The sequence below is a fragment of the Falco rusticolus genome, chromosome 4 (assembly GCF_015220075.1).
Source record: "Falco rusticolus isolate bFalRus1 chromosome 4, bFalRus1.pri, whole genome shotgun sequence".
NCBI classification, from domain to species: domain Eukaryota; kingdom Metazoa; phylum Chordata; class Aves; order Falconiformes; family Falconidae; genus Falco; species Falco rusticolus.
This window is the reverse complement of record NC_051190.1, coordinates 52,520,843-52,538,507: the sequence shown is the minus strand read 5'-3', so window position 1 is coordinate 52,538,507 and position 17,665 is coordinate 52,520,843. Positions and strand designations below refer to the sequence as shown.

General features: G+C 41.3%; 1 protein-coding gene across 5 annotated transcripts in view; it reads right to left on the bottom strand.

The window, feature by feature from the left end:
- Positions 1-589: 589 nt before the first annotated feature.
- SNAP47 (synaptosome associated protein 47) overlaps positions 590-17,665 on the bottom strand; it is a 31,162-nt gene continuing 14,086 nt past the window's right edge. For 4 of the 5 annotated variants that reach the window (XM_037385329.1, XM_037385327.1, XM_037385330.1 and 1 more), the window contains 3 exons: positions 16,846-17,330; positions 12,767-12,897; positions 590-3,242 (listed from right to left, as the gene is read on the bottom strand). In XM_037385329.1, the coding sequence (XP_037241226.1) occupies positions 3,096-3,242; positions 12,767-12,897; positions 16,846-17,330 (763 nt within the window). In that variant the 3' untranslated portion in view covers positions 590-3,095. Of the gene's footprint in view, positions 3,243-8,647; positions 9,499-12,766; positions 12,898-16,845; positions 17,331-17,665 lie in introns of those variants that run through there. The other variant, XM_037385332.1, reaches the window with a different exon arrangement.

Sequence of the window (17,665 nt, the reverse complement as noted above, 5' to 3'; positions counted from 1 at the left end):
TAAGCCTCAGGTAGGTAACAATTATGTCAGTGAAGAACGAAGCACAATGATACTGTGTGACACGTGTTACCTGCTGCATCTTCCCCATGGAGCACTGGTCCAGATCTGCGCTATCATTTGGAATAAAACAGCACTTGGGTTTAAGCTAGAAGGGAACTCAGGAGGCTCTAAGCACCTTTGGCAATATCAGAAGCTGGATTATTACTAAGAGAAGCTTGGATCAGACTAAAATCTTTATACCTGTGTACCAGAGGCCATTCAAATTGTGACATGTCCAAGCAGTTCTTAGTCCACTCTCTGAGAGCTGGAGCAGCTCCCATGCCGCAGTCTCCAGGACAGTACCAGCTGCCACGTACACCGTGCTGACATTCACCCACTTCATTGTCCAGCTGAGAATAGCTGACACTCACATTGATAATATTTCACCTGCTAATATTTTCCTTTTTTTTCCATTAGAAAAAAAAAACCAACCCTATCCTAAACCCCAGTCTTACAAGAAATGCCACGTTAAAATCTGTTCCACAGTACAACAAGCAGGTGGATACTGTTTTTACTGTAACTTCTCAGTCAAGTGAATGCAAGAGAGAACATCACTATTTCAAGATATTTAATAAGAAGTAATTACAGATTGAAAGTCCTCTGAGCACATGAAATTCAGCTAATGCACAGCTCTAGAATGGGTCACTTCTTACAACAATATTACAATTTTTTGCTTTAGCGTGGATAAGTTGGACTAACACAAACCACAAAATACTGAATCAGATGCAACAGCTAGTGCTAAAAACCACAACAATAAAAAGTATGGCACAAAGAATGTTAAACTAAATGACAACTAATTAGTATTTTCTTTTGGCAATCCTGGTTGGGACTAATTCAGTTCAGAGATCCATTCCCAGTCAGCACCAGGTTCAGTTAATGTACATTTTGTGCAAAGTGTACTTTTAAATTCACGAAATAATTAGTTTTGTAAACATACCTTCCTTTCACAGTAAAACAACAGTGATTTGGGTACCGAAGACAAAAGAACCCCAGACAGTATTTTATTTCACAGTACACAGTGTATGTATATATAATCACCATATTCAGCAAGTAGGTAAAGCGCATGCCAGTAACAACTTGGATTGTAAATCAAGAATTTGCAGTGCAGAAGTACACTTTACTCCAGTACTAATGAACTAATATGAAGTAATGCAAACCAAGGTAGAGTAAGATCTTGAAAACAGCATACTCTAGGTGATTTACTGCACCTTTCTTTAAAAGGTAGGCTGAATTACTCTGAAACAGGAAAATTTCACATCAGCTATCAGTGGAATAAACAGTTCAAAGCTTCACTAGTTAAAAATATTGCACCAGAAGTGTTGTATTTGAAAGCAATACAAGAAGGATTTTTTAATACAAAAACACTTTAAAAAAAAAAAAAAGACGTATTACAACAGCTACTTTCAACTAAAATAGCTGGTAAATCGTAGGAATTGATGAAATGTGAGTTCTCTGCCACACGCAATAGATATATGGATTACCTGGAATCTCTCCTATATAGTATCAAGTAATTTAGGAGGGGGAAAGGCCTCCACTGTCCTATAGTTTTGATGGAGCCAATTGTAAGCTCAATAAAACCTATAAAATAACAATTGACGGTATTCATGTTTATTTTAGAAATACATGTCTACAAGAAGTCTTGAAATGCTTCACCATCAGTCAGTGCAAATGAATAAAAGCCACATTAGACGGATGTACGACGACTACCAAATGTCATCCAGATGTCTACAGCTCTGACCACAGGCCACTCAGCCTGTGAATCTGGAGTAGACACACAAAAACCACATGAAGCTCTGCACAGCTTGTGAAGTTCCCATTTAGAGAGTCGAAGACAAACAGTAGGGAGATCCTTGGGAAATTAAGGACTGAGAAACAAAGGGACAAGAGACCTTCCACTAACTTCCATCAGAGATGGGGCAGCCCAGATCCAACACAGTACTTAGGGACCACACTAAGTGAACGCTATGTCCATGATACTCCGAGGACACTGCATCCCATGTCAGGCTATTACCAAAAATATAAAACCACTGTGTGCAAGTGATGGATACAGTGAACTCCAAGAACTAAGTTCACTCATGAAGAAAATCACTTTCTCTACTCCAAAACAAATTTCCTCACTATAAGTGCAGTTAAAAGGGGAAAAGTAACACACAGAGAAGCATGTAGATGATCATCAAAGATCAGCAGTCCCTTTTTGGAAAGCAGAAACATGTATTTAACTTCAATACTTAACATTTAGAAGTGTACTTACTCTTAAGTAAGCAAAACATTTATCGAGTTTCAAAAAAAAAAAAAAGAAAAAAAGCACTGCTCAGTAAGTAGCTGTCTCTACCAAACCAATACAGGCACATGAACTAACCTTCTTCTCCTGATTTCTCAGGACATGGCAACAGTCAGCTATGGCCACTAAGTCTTTGTAACTCTTATAAAATTTCTGGGCACATTAAAAGCATGATTGAAACCTATTAAAACTATTTGCTCAGGGAACACAAGGTTTTATCACCATCATTTGCTCACCTCAGCATTAACTTAGAAAAAAAAGACTCAGTGACTTGCAGTTGGACATCTGGCCCTTAGTCCAGCTATTAACTATTTTAAAGAAAGACCTTGAGAAAGAATTAATAGGCTGTAATCATCTAAAGTAGTCTCATATGCAGTTCATTTTTCCTTCACTTCTCTGTTGCAGTACAAAAAACAAAAAAAAAACAATCCCCCCAACTTTCAACAGCAGCAACATCAAAAAGCACATAAAAGTTGATTCAGATTATATCATATCCCTTCGTATTTACAGATTTTCTCTAGTAAAGAATCCACTATCATTGTTTCACCACAATTAAGTGTCTTGGACTTTTTAATCCTAAAAACAGCCTTCAAACATCATCCAAGCCTGGAAACACTTTCAAAACCCTCAGGAACTCGACAACAGAAGCATCATATTCCAGACAGTATTGCAAACACCTCCCACTCCATCAAAGTGTCTATTAAAGAAACAGTCCTGAGAAGCAGTTCCCCAATTATCTTCCTCATGATATCACCCTCGCCAGCTCCTGTGGGCGCTACGTTAGCTTCTTTATTCTGCGGTTCTGCTTGTCAATATTCAGCGTCGCACGGTCTACGGAGGTAGTGATGGAATCGAGAGCTTCGTCCTGTCTCTCCAGCTCAGCTTCTGTCTCCAAGGCCAGGCCCTTCAGTTTCTTTAGTATCTGTCAGAAGACAGAACTTTCAGCAATCAACCAGTTCTTTGAGAAATGTGACAGACCAATGGCAATTAGTTATTTCATTGTCTTAAATGACCAAATCATTTGTTGGAGTCTGCCCTGAAGCGTGCTGGTGAAAAGACACTGGTCTTACTCTGATATGCTGAACTGAGATGAACTAAACAATGAACTAAAGACCAGAAAATTCAAATCTGACACGTTAGAATTACAAGGGAGGAATAAATTAGAAGTAAAAATCAGTGTAAACATCAGCTTTTTGCTGGCTCTGTTGTTATCTCCTTGGTATGTCTGCATCTTAGAGCAGCAGCTCGTCCTGAGGAGCAGTGCACGCTGAGAGCCAGCGCAGGCAGAGCACAGCCGGTGCGAAGCCAGAAGGGGATCACGTGGCTGAAGGCGTAGCAAGGTTAGGCAGGGACCAGGTCAAAGGACAGAAAATGTTGTTTTACTACAATCCACTAAAGAAAGAAGTGTCATTGGATGGAGCAGAAGGGAAAAAGTGAGACTTGGGCAACCAAACACATGATTTTCAAGGGACTAGAGGGTGGTGTGGTATGAACGGACGTCAAGGCAGCCAAGAGGCTCAGGCTGTACCCGAGATGAGAAACAACAGATGCACTGGCTACAGCTCTATTCCAGGCTGCAAGCATTATATTACATATCAACCAGTTTACACCACACTTAGCAAATTACTGTTTGTATGGGGGACTGTAAGCAAACACCCTGAGCTACTGCAAGATTATGAGCAGACCCTGCTGTCTGAAAAAGCCTATAGATACTGGTCCAAACATGGCAGAAGACTCTAAAGTGAAAGGAGAAAGCCAGGCTGATGCATTCTTAAGGCTAGGAGACACCCGTAACAATACCATACACTGACTTACAGGGCCTACTGAACTTTAATTTTCATCACTTCACACAAGCAAGTCCGTGAGCAGAGGTCCAAACAACACAAGCAAAAGCTGCCTTAATTCCTTACTCTGTAACACTAGTTTCTTTTAGCAGCAGCCCCAGGCACTAGTTACATCACTGCCTTTTCTCCCCTCTTGTGGCTACTCTATTAATAAGCCTGGTTGCATGAAGTGAAAGCACCTGCCTGACAGGCAAGCCTGAGCTGCCTTCCCTCGGATGTATCAGAGGGAGATCTGGAAGCACCATATCATACTAACTGGAAATCCAGCTTCCGAGTTGCTTCAGATCACGAAGGGGTTGTCTCTGCTGGCCTACATGATCTGCTTCCTTAGGCATCCACAGATGGGTCCACGAGGATATCCTCACACTGCCTGGCTAATAAGAACAGTTTATCCATCAATTACAGTAACAGTCTCCACAAAAGCAAATTACCCCAGCACTATACCACATCAACTGCTGTGGTACACAAGCATCTGGGTAATGCTACCGAAGATACCAGAACTGCAGCCTGTCTAACAAAATAAATCTGTGGCTTTTGGTAAAAAAGGGGAAAATAATTGTAGTCTATATGTGTTTAATTTTATTATATATTTTTTTGTAACAACTAGCAAACTCTCTTTTCCTTTCAGAATATATATAATCAGCAAGCTGCTGTGAAACATCAGCAGCCTTTTTATCCACATGCGGAGCTGGATTCCACAGCAGTCCCATCGTTTGCAGCTACACGAATTACTAGTTTAAGAAAAGCAGCGAGGAATATCATATCTAGCTGGAATGGCAGAAGAATTTTATGCAGACAAAATGCTTTGACTACAGCTGGATGTCAGCCACAGTAGTGAGATTTATCTCTTAAAATATCTCTCAGCTCTTTCCATAAATCACAAGCAGCTAGAAATACGGCTGTGTGAAAAACTGGTTTTGCAATTTGGCTGCCAAAGCAAAAATACAAAACAAACCGTAGATCAAGCTTAATCTACCTTCTTCTGTTCTTACCAAAACTACAAGCTAAAACCCCCTCTGTTTCTATCCCAAATGAAACACTTCAGGTTCTTTCACTGCAACAGGAAAGCAAGGCTGAATTCCCCAAACTGGAGGTGGTAGACATGTAGGCTATGCACCAAAAAGAAAAATTACATGATCAGATGCATGGTGTGTATGACTCAGGACATGCATCTGAAATAAGGTCTTGCCTTTCCTGAGGAAGTAACTTTATGACTTGGAAATGGAAAGTTCAGAGGTGGCTCCCCCTCAGTTCTTCCTTTGAGTTTCTTCTGCGTATACTTTTTATACGCAAACATACATATAAAAACACAAAATAAAGTAGCCAGTGCTACATGAAATGACTCCTACCATTAATAAAGTCACAGTATGGCCAAGACTGGAAAAGACCTCTGAAGGTCTCTGGGTCCACTTCACCCAACTAAGAGCAGGGCCAGCTTCAGTGTTCATCTGAGAGAAGATTACAGGGGTTCAGCCTCCACTCCAATAAACTTTCTTTATACTAGTTCGGGAGAAGAGATCTCACGCCTTCAATATATCCTAAAGGATGGCAGTGAAAGACATGTGCTTCATCATTTGCAGATGATTTAAGGATGGTCCACACTGACATTTTTTCAGCAAGTTTAAAAGGTTTTATCCACGCACATCCCAAAATTTGTCTTCTTGGCACAGCAGAACAAGAGCAGCAGCAGCAGCTGCCAACACTTCCCAGATCATGGCTTGACACATGCTCCAGAACGGTCCCCCTGGCCACTCAAAACCTGCACCTTCTGCTGCAGCAAGGCACACACTTTTTTGGAGGTTTATCACCCAGTGCCCTTAGCAGCATGGTAAATTCAGCTTTCCTGAGCTGTGTCCTCACCCAGCACATCTCAGTTTGTGAAATCCATTGAGGCAAGCAAGTAAAGTAATGTGGTGGCACGTGGCACAAGCCTGCAAGAGGGCTATGCAGCAAAGCAGGGGCTAGCACGAGACAGTGCAGAAAGGAAGCAGGGACACTCCTCCTTCCCCACCTCACCAAGAGGCACTCAATTTATTTGTAAATCAAAATTGTGCCAAAAAAGGCTCAGGTTTGACATGAAAAACATTTTATTTTTAGTTTCAAACCAGATTACTTTTGATAGGCTTCTCATTCATTAGAGTGTACTTAATATTTAAAATACTGAAAGAGACACAATTGTTGAGAACAGAAAAGCTTTTAAAATATGAAAGCTGTAAAATGGAAACTCAGTCAGTTACAGGGCCCTGCTCAGTTCACCTGCCAATTAGGCTCTGCCTTGAAACGCAGCAGGCATGACTGTGTGGTTACTCACACACAATAATAAAACACAAGCGGCTCCCTTTCATCTGATAATTCTCTTTGCCTTAGAGTCTGGTAATAAATCCCTTAACCCTTTGTCTGTCAGTATCTTCAACGGTTCAAGTTGAGTGCTGCTACTTGATCCGGTGGGACCTGAAATGGTTAAGACGCTTTTCCAGCACAGCCCACAGAGCTTGCTGGAAAGAGTTACTCGAATCTGAAGTCTGGCCAAAGCTGGTCACTATTTTTGTAAAGCAAAATGATGGCAAGATGTCTAGTTATCACTGCTCCAGTTCTGTCAGCTGCTCAGAGCAACAGTGCCTTTTGTGCCAGCACGTAATTTGGACAGCAAACCAAGACATGAAAATTCAGTGTGAAACTCTATCTGTTACACAAAGCCAAACAGCAGGTATGAGTCCATCAAAGCCACATTTTGAAGGCACATTTCCTCAGGCACTGGTCAATCTCACACGAAGACATGAGAGTCTCAGATTTATGCCGCTGGATTATAATTTGGAAAGTCTGATTTATCCTCGTGGCTCTGCCACAGATTTTCTGTGCAACTTCGGGCAAGTTACCTAATATTCCCACGCACAGAGTTCTCTTTGTAAAAAACAAGGAAGCAACTTTGTTGCTGCTCTCCAAATCTGCCCCATGTCAAGTGTTCAACTACAGCAGGCTTGGGCCTTGCTGGGAGAAGGTGTCCATCCAAAGTATGCACCCCAAGTTCTTGTGTGAACTACAGAGACCTAGACAACACACTGCAGTGTAAGCCACGATTCATCTGCTCTATTTTATGTACCTGCTTAAGGAGGCATTCATGCGCTGCCCACTCCTCTCTGCTTTGGCTCAAGTGAGAGCCGAGCAACCAGCTTAACTGGAGACAGTCACAACACAGACACAATTGGAATGAGAGGAGAGGACTCCAAGCCCATGAACCTGCTCCGTACTTGGCCCTATTGCTTCATCATTTTGTCACAACACCTGAAGACCTAAATTCAGTGTCAGGCACTGTACAAAAAGAAATTGTATCCTAAAGATCTTGCAATGGAGACCGCTGTTTGGTTTGGGTCCTGAGATGCCATCATAATTGTGCATTTTAGTTAAAGCTTGTGAAATATGATCTACGTCTCAACACACTGAGTATCCAGCAGCAAAAATAAGATACAGCAAGTGCCACTGTGCAGGAAGCATTACCAACTGTAGCTTGAACTCCCTGAAATCCTTCCTAAGATCCAGTCTATCACCCCTGTGCAACTGAGGTCTGACTGCTGAAGCAGAGCACATGTAACCAGAAACGGCTCTTGAAGGCAGCTTCCCCAGCCAAATTCACCTGTTACTAGGAAACAAAGAGCAGTCATTTGCACTACTCTGAACCAGGGTGCGGAGGTTCTGACAGTAACAACTTGCAATGATTTAATACGGTGCTTCACCTCTGTGCTGAACATATTGCAGGTGAGCAAGAAGCAGGGACACCACCTAAAACATTCCAATTCATAGTCCCATTATAAGCTCAAACCCACATGAGAGACTGAGTGAACTTGCACTGAAAATAGAGGCCTGTCCACATCCTCTCCTGCTGCACCTAGGAACAGGCAGTGAAACAGGAGAAAGCAGAAACATCTTAAGCCACTGCAACAAAATTTACTAAAGGACATTTGTCGACACCTCATGAGACAAATGCAACAAAAATCTATGGATTTACGTTGCTTTAACACACTTCCTCTTTGGTATTGCCACTATCAGCATATGCCTGTAGCTATGCAAAGTGCTCCTTCTGCTCAATCTACAGTTGTGTTTGGTGTACAAATACTCAATCTCCACACCAGCCACTAACAAAAGTGCTTCTGCTTGCTCTAGAAAATCAAGCTGTCTCTTGTAGCACAAACCTGATGACAGAAAAAAAATGGAATAGGCAAGTTGAGCAGGTCCCTTGTATATGAAGCACACAAAAGCAGACCATTTTTAAAGCATCAGCTCTTTTGAGCCAGTGGCTATTCAGACAGTATGGAAGGGTCATTGTTTCCCATCTTATTCTTGGTGGCTGATTTCTCCCATCATTTCTTCTTGGACTGATACAGAAATGTGATTTAATTTACTTTCTCAGGGAACACTAAGCACTCATGGTGCCACTAACACCCCACTGGCCTTGACTGCAAAAAAATACTCAAGCAGCTCCACAGGCTCAACTGTCACATTTTATTTTGATGCCATTAAATACTTAGAGGTTACACACAAGCAAATACAATGCATTAGTTGCAAGTACCTCAGTTCTCTTCCCGTATTGTGCCTTACAAAAAACAAATCCAGGACATGGTCATTACACGTGTCTGTTAAGATCTGTCGCCTGTTGATTGCTATAGTCCATGGAACAAGGCCACTCTATGAGCAAATTTGGTATTTAGCACTTGGAATGAACACTTCCTCAACAAAACGCTTTTTCTCTGACCTAACGGTTATGATTTCCTGAGATGAGGGCATGATAAAAGGGTAAAAAAACACTGAAGAGTCTCTGAAAGTAGCAAAGGATGAAATTAAACCATCTAGACCTGAGAAGACATTGAGGAAGCAAAACATCACAAAGACATGCACTGGGATGTGGGGTTTTTTCGCACATTACACAATTAATTTTAATACTGCCTCTGTCTTCATGGCATATGCGATATGCAGACAGTAAATATCAGGGCAACAGTTCTTTGGCAGGAACAGTTTCAGAAATTAGAAAGCACTGGTTTGGCAAAATAAATTCAAATTTAGTGAATTCACCCCACTTCGACCACAGCCCTTAAGCTAATATTGTCATATCCCCTCCCATACCCAGTGCCATTATGTCAGCCACAGCAAGGCGGTAGGCAGAGGCTCAGCCAGAGACCACAGGAACTTCGTAGGCTTCTTTCTCCGTAACACAGCTAAGGAACACAGCTCACACTGCCACAGACTCTGTGTTTTTTAACATAAATGTCCCTTCAGGAAGTCCTGGTGAGGTCCTTTACTCAGGCACCCAGTCACAACTGCAGACACTCAGGGCTTCCAGCTCTAATGGAAGCAATTAATATCATTCAACAACTCCTGTTGCAAAACATCTATTGCTATTACTGCACGTACTTTGTTTTTGAGGAGAGAGAAAAAGCGATAACTATTTGTTCATCACAAATTCCTCTTTTCCAACTTCAAACATTCTGGTGGACTTACCCACATCACAAGTAATGAGGGGGAGGGAGCAGAGCTCTTCTGGGTTTTGTGATTTAATTAAAAAAAAAACCAAACAAAAAACCCCACAAAACAAATAAACAAGTGCTTGCATTACAGCTAATCAAATAATGAGAGATCACCCTCCTCAAGAGAGGAAATTGCTCAGAAAAACACTGTCATTACCAACATAACGACCTCAAATACCTTTAATTCGTTTGTGGAAGCTTGATGCCAGAAGTATCCTGACTTCAATGCATGTTAATGCTTTGCACTTGTAATCGTTTTCCCCTTTTACTCTATAAATGCTTTGCAAACGTGATTAACCATCATCCTGCTCCTTCCCAAAGTGGGAGTTGAACTGAAGCAGCGCAAAGAAGCTCTCTGGGAGCAAATGCATCAATGAAAGGCAAGCCCTTGTACAATAAGACACATTCGGAGAAAGCAAAAAAAAAAAAAAAAAAAAAAAAAAAAAAAGGCAAAGCAGCAGGCTACACCTCAGCAAGGAGCTCACACCTGACTGCTTAAAGCCACACAGCTGCAATGAGACAAATCTCCTGTTTTCCTGCCCTTTCTACTTATGAACTTAACCTGCTTCCAAACTATAAAATGACTGCATGGGGAAAATACAAACTTATAAAAAGTCTTGAAATACCTTAGATAAGCACCTTGCTCAGATGTAGTTTCAAGATCTTTGCCTAGATGCTTCCAGAGGTTCAATACCCATAAGACTTTGTATGGCATCAACCATGATGCTGCCCTTGAACCCCATTAGAACACATCCCCAACCTCCATACTATTCAAACCCACTCCTACTGGTAGGAACTCTCCCTGCAGTCATGCTTTCCTTCACTTCCACACCTTTACACTTCCCCTCTAAGCCTTACTATGTTCTTTCCTAACAGAAACAAAAGATCCTGAGCTATTTCGCTCTGCTTTGCACTTTAGAGAAATGAGAAAAAGCAGTGTTTGGTCAGCTCCTGTGAAGAGGTGGACAGACACCAGTCTGTACAAGATGAGAGGCTTCATTCCCCATTCACAAGACTTGTTGGAAGATGAACCCCCCGTACTATGTTTCCTCCACTTCCCCTGTCACAGCCAACTGGTTTGGAAATATCAAGCACCAACAAAGTCCAGTGTTCAACTGTCAAGAACCAGCGCTGGGGAAGCAATTCCTAGTAAGTCTTTTTTGCAATGTGTGGCAAAACGTCTCTTCAATAGCTGTCTGTGACCAACAACCCTTCATATTGTATTTAGGTTTTTTGGGTCTGGCTTCAAAGCAGAATTATAGCGCTGAAAAAAATGACATTTAAGGAAGGAACAACTAGCCCTTCTGAATACATAACAGCTGTACAAAGCGTATCCATGCATGAAAACAGATTGCTGCTATTTGTACAACTACAGCTGAGAAATACACTCCCTTAAAATCTTGCAAAAGGTCAACACTGCTTCAGAAAATGCTTATTTTTTGATGAAATGATAGATCATGGAGATAAGCTCTTTAAAAGAGGAGAAGAAGAAAGATTGATTAAATAGTGAATAGTCCATTTTGTTTTTTAAAAAGCCCAAATAAAATTTCAGTCAAAAGATCTTGATTATGTTTTGGTCACAGAAGCAAGTTTTGCTCTAAAATTGCATGTTTATGAGGTGACTCCTAGTAAGGAAAAGGAACGGGAGTTTTTATAGGAATTATGGCATGTAGCTTAAAATTATTAATGACTGGAATCATGAAAAGAGACTTGACTCTCACAGAACAGGTGCTCAGCAATTATTGGGGGTGGGGAAATCAGACCCATCCATGGCCTGTCAGTTTGCCATTCAGATCCTCTCCCCACCCACACTATCCCACAAGCTCACCCCAAATCATTAACTGACTTAAAAATTCTTGGCTTGCTTGGCTTGGTGTGGTATAAATACCAGAATTGTCTTTTGAGTTCTAGTTAATCTTGAAAGTGTTTTGTTTTGTTTTAAATAACAATGGCCATTTAACACTGTTTCAAGTCTACCATCCAGCACAGAGTTTCAGACATTTCTGAAGTTAACCTTCTGCAAAGGTTAAAAACTCTCACTTACTCAACTGTCTTTCGGTTAATTTTAATAAAGATATTCTTCCTGCAAGAAGTTTTCATTTTTAGCCACTCAAGTCACTGCTAAGTGCTTGTGACTCTCAAACGCACTCAAGCTAACAGAGGTTGCTTTATTCTAATTCCCAACGATAAAATAAAAGAAGGGAACTGGAAAACTGCAGGCTTGGCTAAGATGCAATAGAATTAGCAAAGACTTCACATGATGTTATCACCAAGCTACAGACTGAATATCAAAAAGAATAAGATGCTAGAGGGAAAGAAAAAAAGAAAAATAGTAAATTTTAATCTTCAGTCACATCTTCTGATGTGTCTGTGATCATCACCAGTGAGCCTATTTTAATGGGAAAACCCACTAAAACCATACTGCTTCGCTTTTCCTGCTAGTTCACCGTTTCAGATCAACTACATACTACAAAGAGGGATTCTTCACTAAAAGTTCTGAACATCAGCTTGAGGGAAATTCCTTAAAGAGCCATTCAGATGAACAATATCAGACTGCGTTACTTTAAATAAGTCATTTTTTTTCCTAATAAAATCTCCAACCTGTTTCCCCTTTATTACTTTGCTAGACTGCATACTCATTTCCTAACTACAAGCTCCCTCTGCGTGTTTATAAAACACTGTTCAGCTCTGTGGATGTTTCTGAAATAGAACTGCTACTCCTCAGTAAAAAAAAAAAATAAGATAGCATAGGGAAAACAAAAAAAGCTGAAAATTATTTAATTGTTAAGCTTTTTAATCTTCAGAAAAAACAGGTTATGGCTAAGGATTTTCCTTGGGTTATAATCCTATCACTTAACATATTTTGCTGATAATCCCCGATTTGTTCAAAATTGTTCAAAACAAATATAAAGTTATCAGTGTATTTTAATCACAGGTTTGACTAGCTAATTTTTGATGTATGTTCATCTAAATTTAGGTGAAAATATTTTTGTTAAGGACAATTACTGTGTTTCTGACGATGAAAATGCATGTTATTTAGGAAGCACAGTGAAACAACTCTTTATCAAAGTTATCTCAACTTATACCTGTTTAAGCTCTTTTGCTTCTTCCTGGGAGATCTTCTCTTGCTTCTGCAGCTGAACCTGGTCATTATCCATCCCTTCTCTGCCTCCCACTGGAGAGCCGGGCTGCACCACTCCTCCCAGGAGTCCTGTGGCTGCAAGAGAAATTCCCGTGGTCAGACTGCCATCTCCTGTACCAACAGGGAGGACTAGTGCTAGTATCGAACTGGTTGACCTCTGCTTTTGCACTACAGCGGTTTGCAAGGGGCCAAGCAAGCATAACCCAGTCTTGCCCGTTAAGCTATGTTCTTCTAGAAAGGATTCCAGCTGTGTGTCGTACAACACCTAACGTGGAAGTGACAGGCTGCTGAGAGATGACTTATTATTAAAGGCAGCATTTGGAGAATGCGTTCATTTTGGGCTGTGGTGATTCATCTGAACAGAAAGCGAAGAAGCAGCAACACACTCACAATCGGATAAATGAAGATTCTACACCTGCTGCTGCTTCTCTCTTTAATCTTTTTAATTAAAGAATTTAAGTGACAGATCAGGGACAGAGCCCAACAGTCAAGTCAGCAAACCCCAGAAACAGAAGGGCAACGCTGACGCTAACAGCCACCCCCAGCTAAGCAGCGTGGATGCAATCCCTCGTGTAACATGCCACCTGTCCTTTATTTAAAGCATCAGCTCTTATTGCAGTATCTGATACTACCCTGTAGGGTAGCAGGGACATGCTGCAAGGAAAGGCTATTATTTCTGATGCAGATGGGTGCTAAACACCCGAGACACACATCTTGGCTCCCAAAGGTGCTTCAGACAGCTCTGAAGCTCTCCCACTTACAGAGGCACCAAGAAGGAAGCCAGTTCTACCACTGTCACCTGTGAGCACATGGCCTGACCCAGCACAGGACAATGACAGCAGCTCTTACGTACACCAGGACAGAAATCATGTCAGATGCCAGAGCTCACTGCCAGGTTGAAGAGCTGGTGCCCAGCTGGCTGGCAAACCGACAGTGTACACCCGACCGATTTGGATATCATTACTTCCCCATGAAAAGGGAGACAAAAGCTAAACCAAAAGTACCAAACCCTAAATCCCTCTCAAGTAATTACTGCAAATTCATAATCCCTGGAATTATTCGGTTATCAGCCTGAGAGTCACTGGACTCAGACAATGTCAAGATTTAAGACAAGCGAGTCATTCACTGTACTAGTGTTACCCTGTGCAAATGCTCCTTGTATTCAGAGGGGCTAAGAAACAGGCACTGAAAAACGCTGCTTATGGTAAATTACTGTCATGGTCTCCTTCAGAGGACAAAGTGGGGAGGGAATGACAGACCTTCCTACAGCAGCAAATAGCCAGACAAGATTCTTTGTGTTTCTTATCAGCCGAGTGTCACCATATGCTAATTATTTCATTAAAAACAAGAAATCTATCCATTTCACTCCATTAATTTTGCTGAGGACAAGAACAGGAGCAGGACATGAGAAAGACACACAAAAAGAATGGGATGAGGAAGGAGATCTAGCATTTCCCAGCAATTTTCTCATTAAAAAAAAAAAAAAAAAAAAAAAAGAGAGAGAACTGAATAGAAAGGCAGAAACAATTTTGTTTCATTTGTGTTACACCCACTTGGACTGTGAGACTCACTGCCACCACGTGAGGAGAGAAGCTACCAAACCCCTGAACAAAGTGCTGGAAACTCATAATAATGAGAACATTCGGTCACAGGGGGTAAGCAGGAAAAATTCAGCAATCTCCAAAGGGTAAGAAAATGTGAATGCCAGTCTTCAGCTATAGGACTGAGACAGCACTACCGTAGATTGTTATATTGCAGATGCACTATAGGATTTTTTGCACTTTTTAATCCTGGGTAGCTGTTATCAACCATTACTGAGGATGTTATTGGCTAGGGAAGTACTAGCTTGATCCAGCACAGAACCACCTCTGTTACAAAACAAACCTTGCTGCTCTGTCCTGAGCATTTAAACACCCGTGCAGCTTGATCCAAAAAAGCATAGTCAGAAAAGACACGCAAAGCAGCTAAAAATACTTTCAGATAATCTGATGTGCATAAAACTCTTCACAAATTCCTCTCCTAGGTGGAATCAAGCCAAAACTCTTAGGAAAGACAAAGTTTTTTGTATTTACTTATACAAATGTGCAAGATGCACTACTTTAAGGCAGAAGTAGGATAAACAGAAAGGATCCAGATGAGACTATGACAGTTGTGGAAATATTCACATCTCTGAGCTGCACCACTGAGGGCAAAGAACGTTACCAGCCACTTTGGAGAGACAGAGGTACCTCTGCTGCAAGGATATTTCTCTTTTAAGTCTCTGAATCAACATTCGCTATCTGAAAAGAGACACATATTTTATGTGTACACAGAGGCAGGCATGCATAACACAGACTTCCCCCCCCTCCAGCTTTTAGGAGGGGGTGGGAGGGAAAGAAAAAACTAAAAATCAGTATTTCCACCATGTGAGCAGCCATGGAAAAACCGCAGAGGTCGCAGCGCAGTCCGTGACTGCCATCTCGTGACTGAAGGCAGGCGGTGACAGACCCCGGGGAAGGAACAAACAAGGGGTTTGGTGGAGCTGGAGAAGTCAGGATTTCCATAACCTCCAGTTTTCTTTACTGACATTTCCAAATTAAACAGTCAAAATGCAGGTGGGGGTAGGAGAGCAATATCCTTGACTCACTGACTCAGATGCAAACAGAGCAAAGCAGTAGGAAATTAAGCACAGTAGGGCTGTATAACCAATTATTTTATGTAACCAGCCTTAAGACCATCAGGAACTGAACACCAATTTGCTGGAATAACTCAGTGCTTAAGAAACCAGCAGGTTGTTTTTCCTCTAAGTTGTTGTGCTGACATTTTGGTGCCAGATGCCCAAGACTTACTTCCTTAAAAATTAACAAGCTTTTCCAAGCTATGGCCCTTGATGACTCCTCAACAAGAGGACATTATCCTCCCTGCTGAAGTCCAGTTTTAGCCTGGTACACAGAAATAGGTTTATCTATTGTTTTATTGTATCATCTTTCTATTTGTTTTTCATATACTGGCCACAAATCCATCCACAGATTTGTTCTTTTGTCACTAACAACTAGGAAGAAAAAGAGGATTCAGTTATGTTATAGAAATAAATTCCTAAGACAAAAAAATCATCAGCTTTCAAAACAAATCCAGAGCTGGATTACAAAAAAAGAAGAAAACTAACCCTCTGGAATTTCAGTAGTAGTAACAATAATAAGGAATGTCATTCTTGTTGTTGTGAAAAGGGTGTCAGTCTCTGTTGTGTTTTCTTATAACAATTAAACTATGCATTCACCTGATCCAAGACCTACAATCTCCTAAATCCAAACACGTGAACATCTCAAATGATAAAATTCTATTTTCTAAGATATGAAAATTAACATTATGTTTATCCCATTTACCATTTAAAAACTTGCCAGACTTGAAATTTGTTTGAAACTTTCTACAGTTAACTCAACAACAGGTTTAATATAGATACGCTTCCAGCTGTGAACTGACAAAGGAAAAACAGGAATTACAGAGGTCTCTGAAGCACGCAGTCAGGAGAGAAGAATGGCTTTCTAATGACCCTTCCCCACAGACGGGAGCAATACTGAATTGGTGACCACCAGAAAAAGAATTACACTGTAGTTAAAGCACAGGCCAGTAGCTGAAACTCAGATTAAGCTAATCCTTTCAAAAAGTGGTGTGGAGGTAGTGACAACACCAGCTGAGAGCACAATGTTAAAGAGGGCTTGGCATGTTTCAGCTGTCAGGCTCCTGAGGGACACTCAGCTTCAGCTTCTACAGTCACAAGTTTTGCTAATGTAGTTGGGAGAAAGTAAATCCAACTAGACTAAAACAGGGCCACACACTTCTGTCATCTCTCCCTCTTAGCAAGAGGGTCTGAAGTCACCTACCAGTTCTTTCTTGCATTCTATCATCAGCATGGTCTCGCCATTGGGGCACTGAGGAGAGAATCTGCTTGTAAATATCCTACACTGTTCTGAGTTTGAAAACCACTTGGAAACTTTTGGTGCTAGTGTTATTGCTTACAGACAGATTGCTTTGCCTGTCACATACCTGCTTGCCAAACGGAGGTCCCCAAATCTACCTGAGGAGACTTCTGGGCACCAACAAACCCTAGGGCATCTTCTAAAAACTGCATCTTCTTGCTAAACTGCATCTCCAAGATGGGGATTGCTTCTGGCATTTTTGCTGACAAGAGCCGGTAAGAGGTGTCAGGCTTCCCAATAAATCTCTGTCGGACACTGATTTCATATGGCGTATGAACTCTGATATCATCGACATCCTTTGATTCAAATCTGTGAATGACCTGAGAATTGCAGTCACTGATTTCCAGGCCAGAAGCAAAGAGCGTGAGTTTTCCTGGCTTGACATTTGAGTCTGTTCTGTGGGTGATAATAACTGGAATTCTAATTAAGATTTCTTCCTGGTTCTTCGAATCGGAAACTGTGGCAGTTTCCTTTGGCTTGATTTCCAAAAGCGCTTTCCAGAGCTTGCTGCTAAACGACCACAAAGAAGGAGATTCGAGCTCAGTCAACAACCTAGGAGAGAACAAGACAGTGTTAGAAGAGTGAAAGCCAGTAGGAGGGTCATGCTACCCCCACCAGTTCAAAGCAAATTACCACAGACACAAAGATTTCCTAATACTGACTTCAGCCCTCTGATATTTAGCTCCTCAAACCTATTCACAGCTTAACAGGATCCATCCTCAAACCTATTCAGAGCTTAACAGGATCCACCCGTTCTAAAAAACAGCTTTTCTTCATTTGCTAACACGTTGGAAAGTGGTCCCAGAACATCACTGTTCTGATGTAAGAGATTCAACTTCCAACTGGATTTATTCAGGCCAATTTACACCCATATGTTCTTCAGCTAA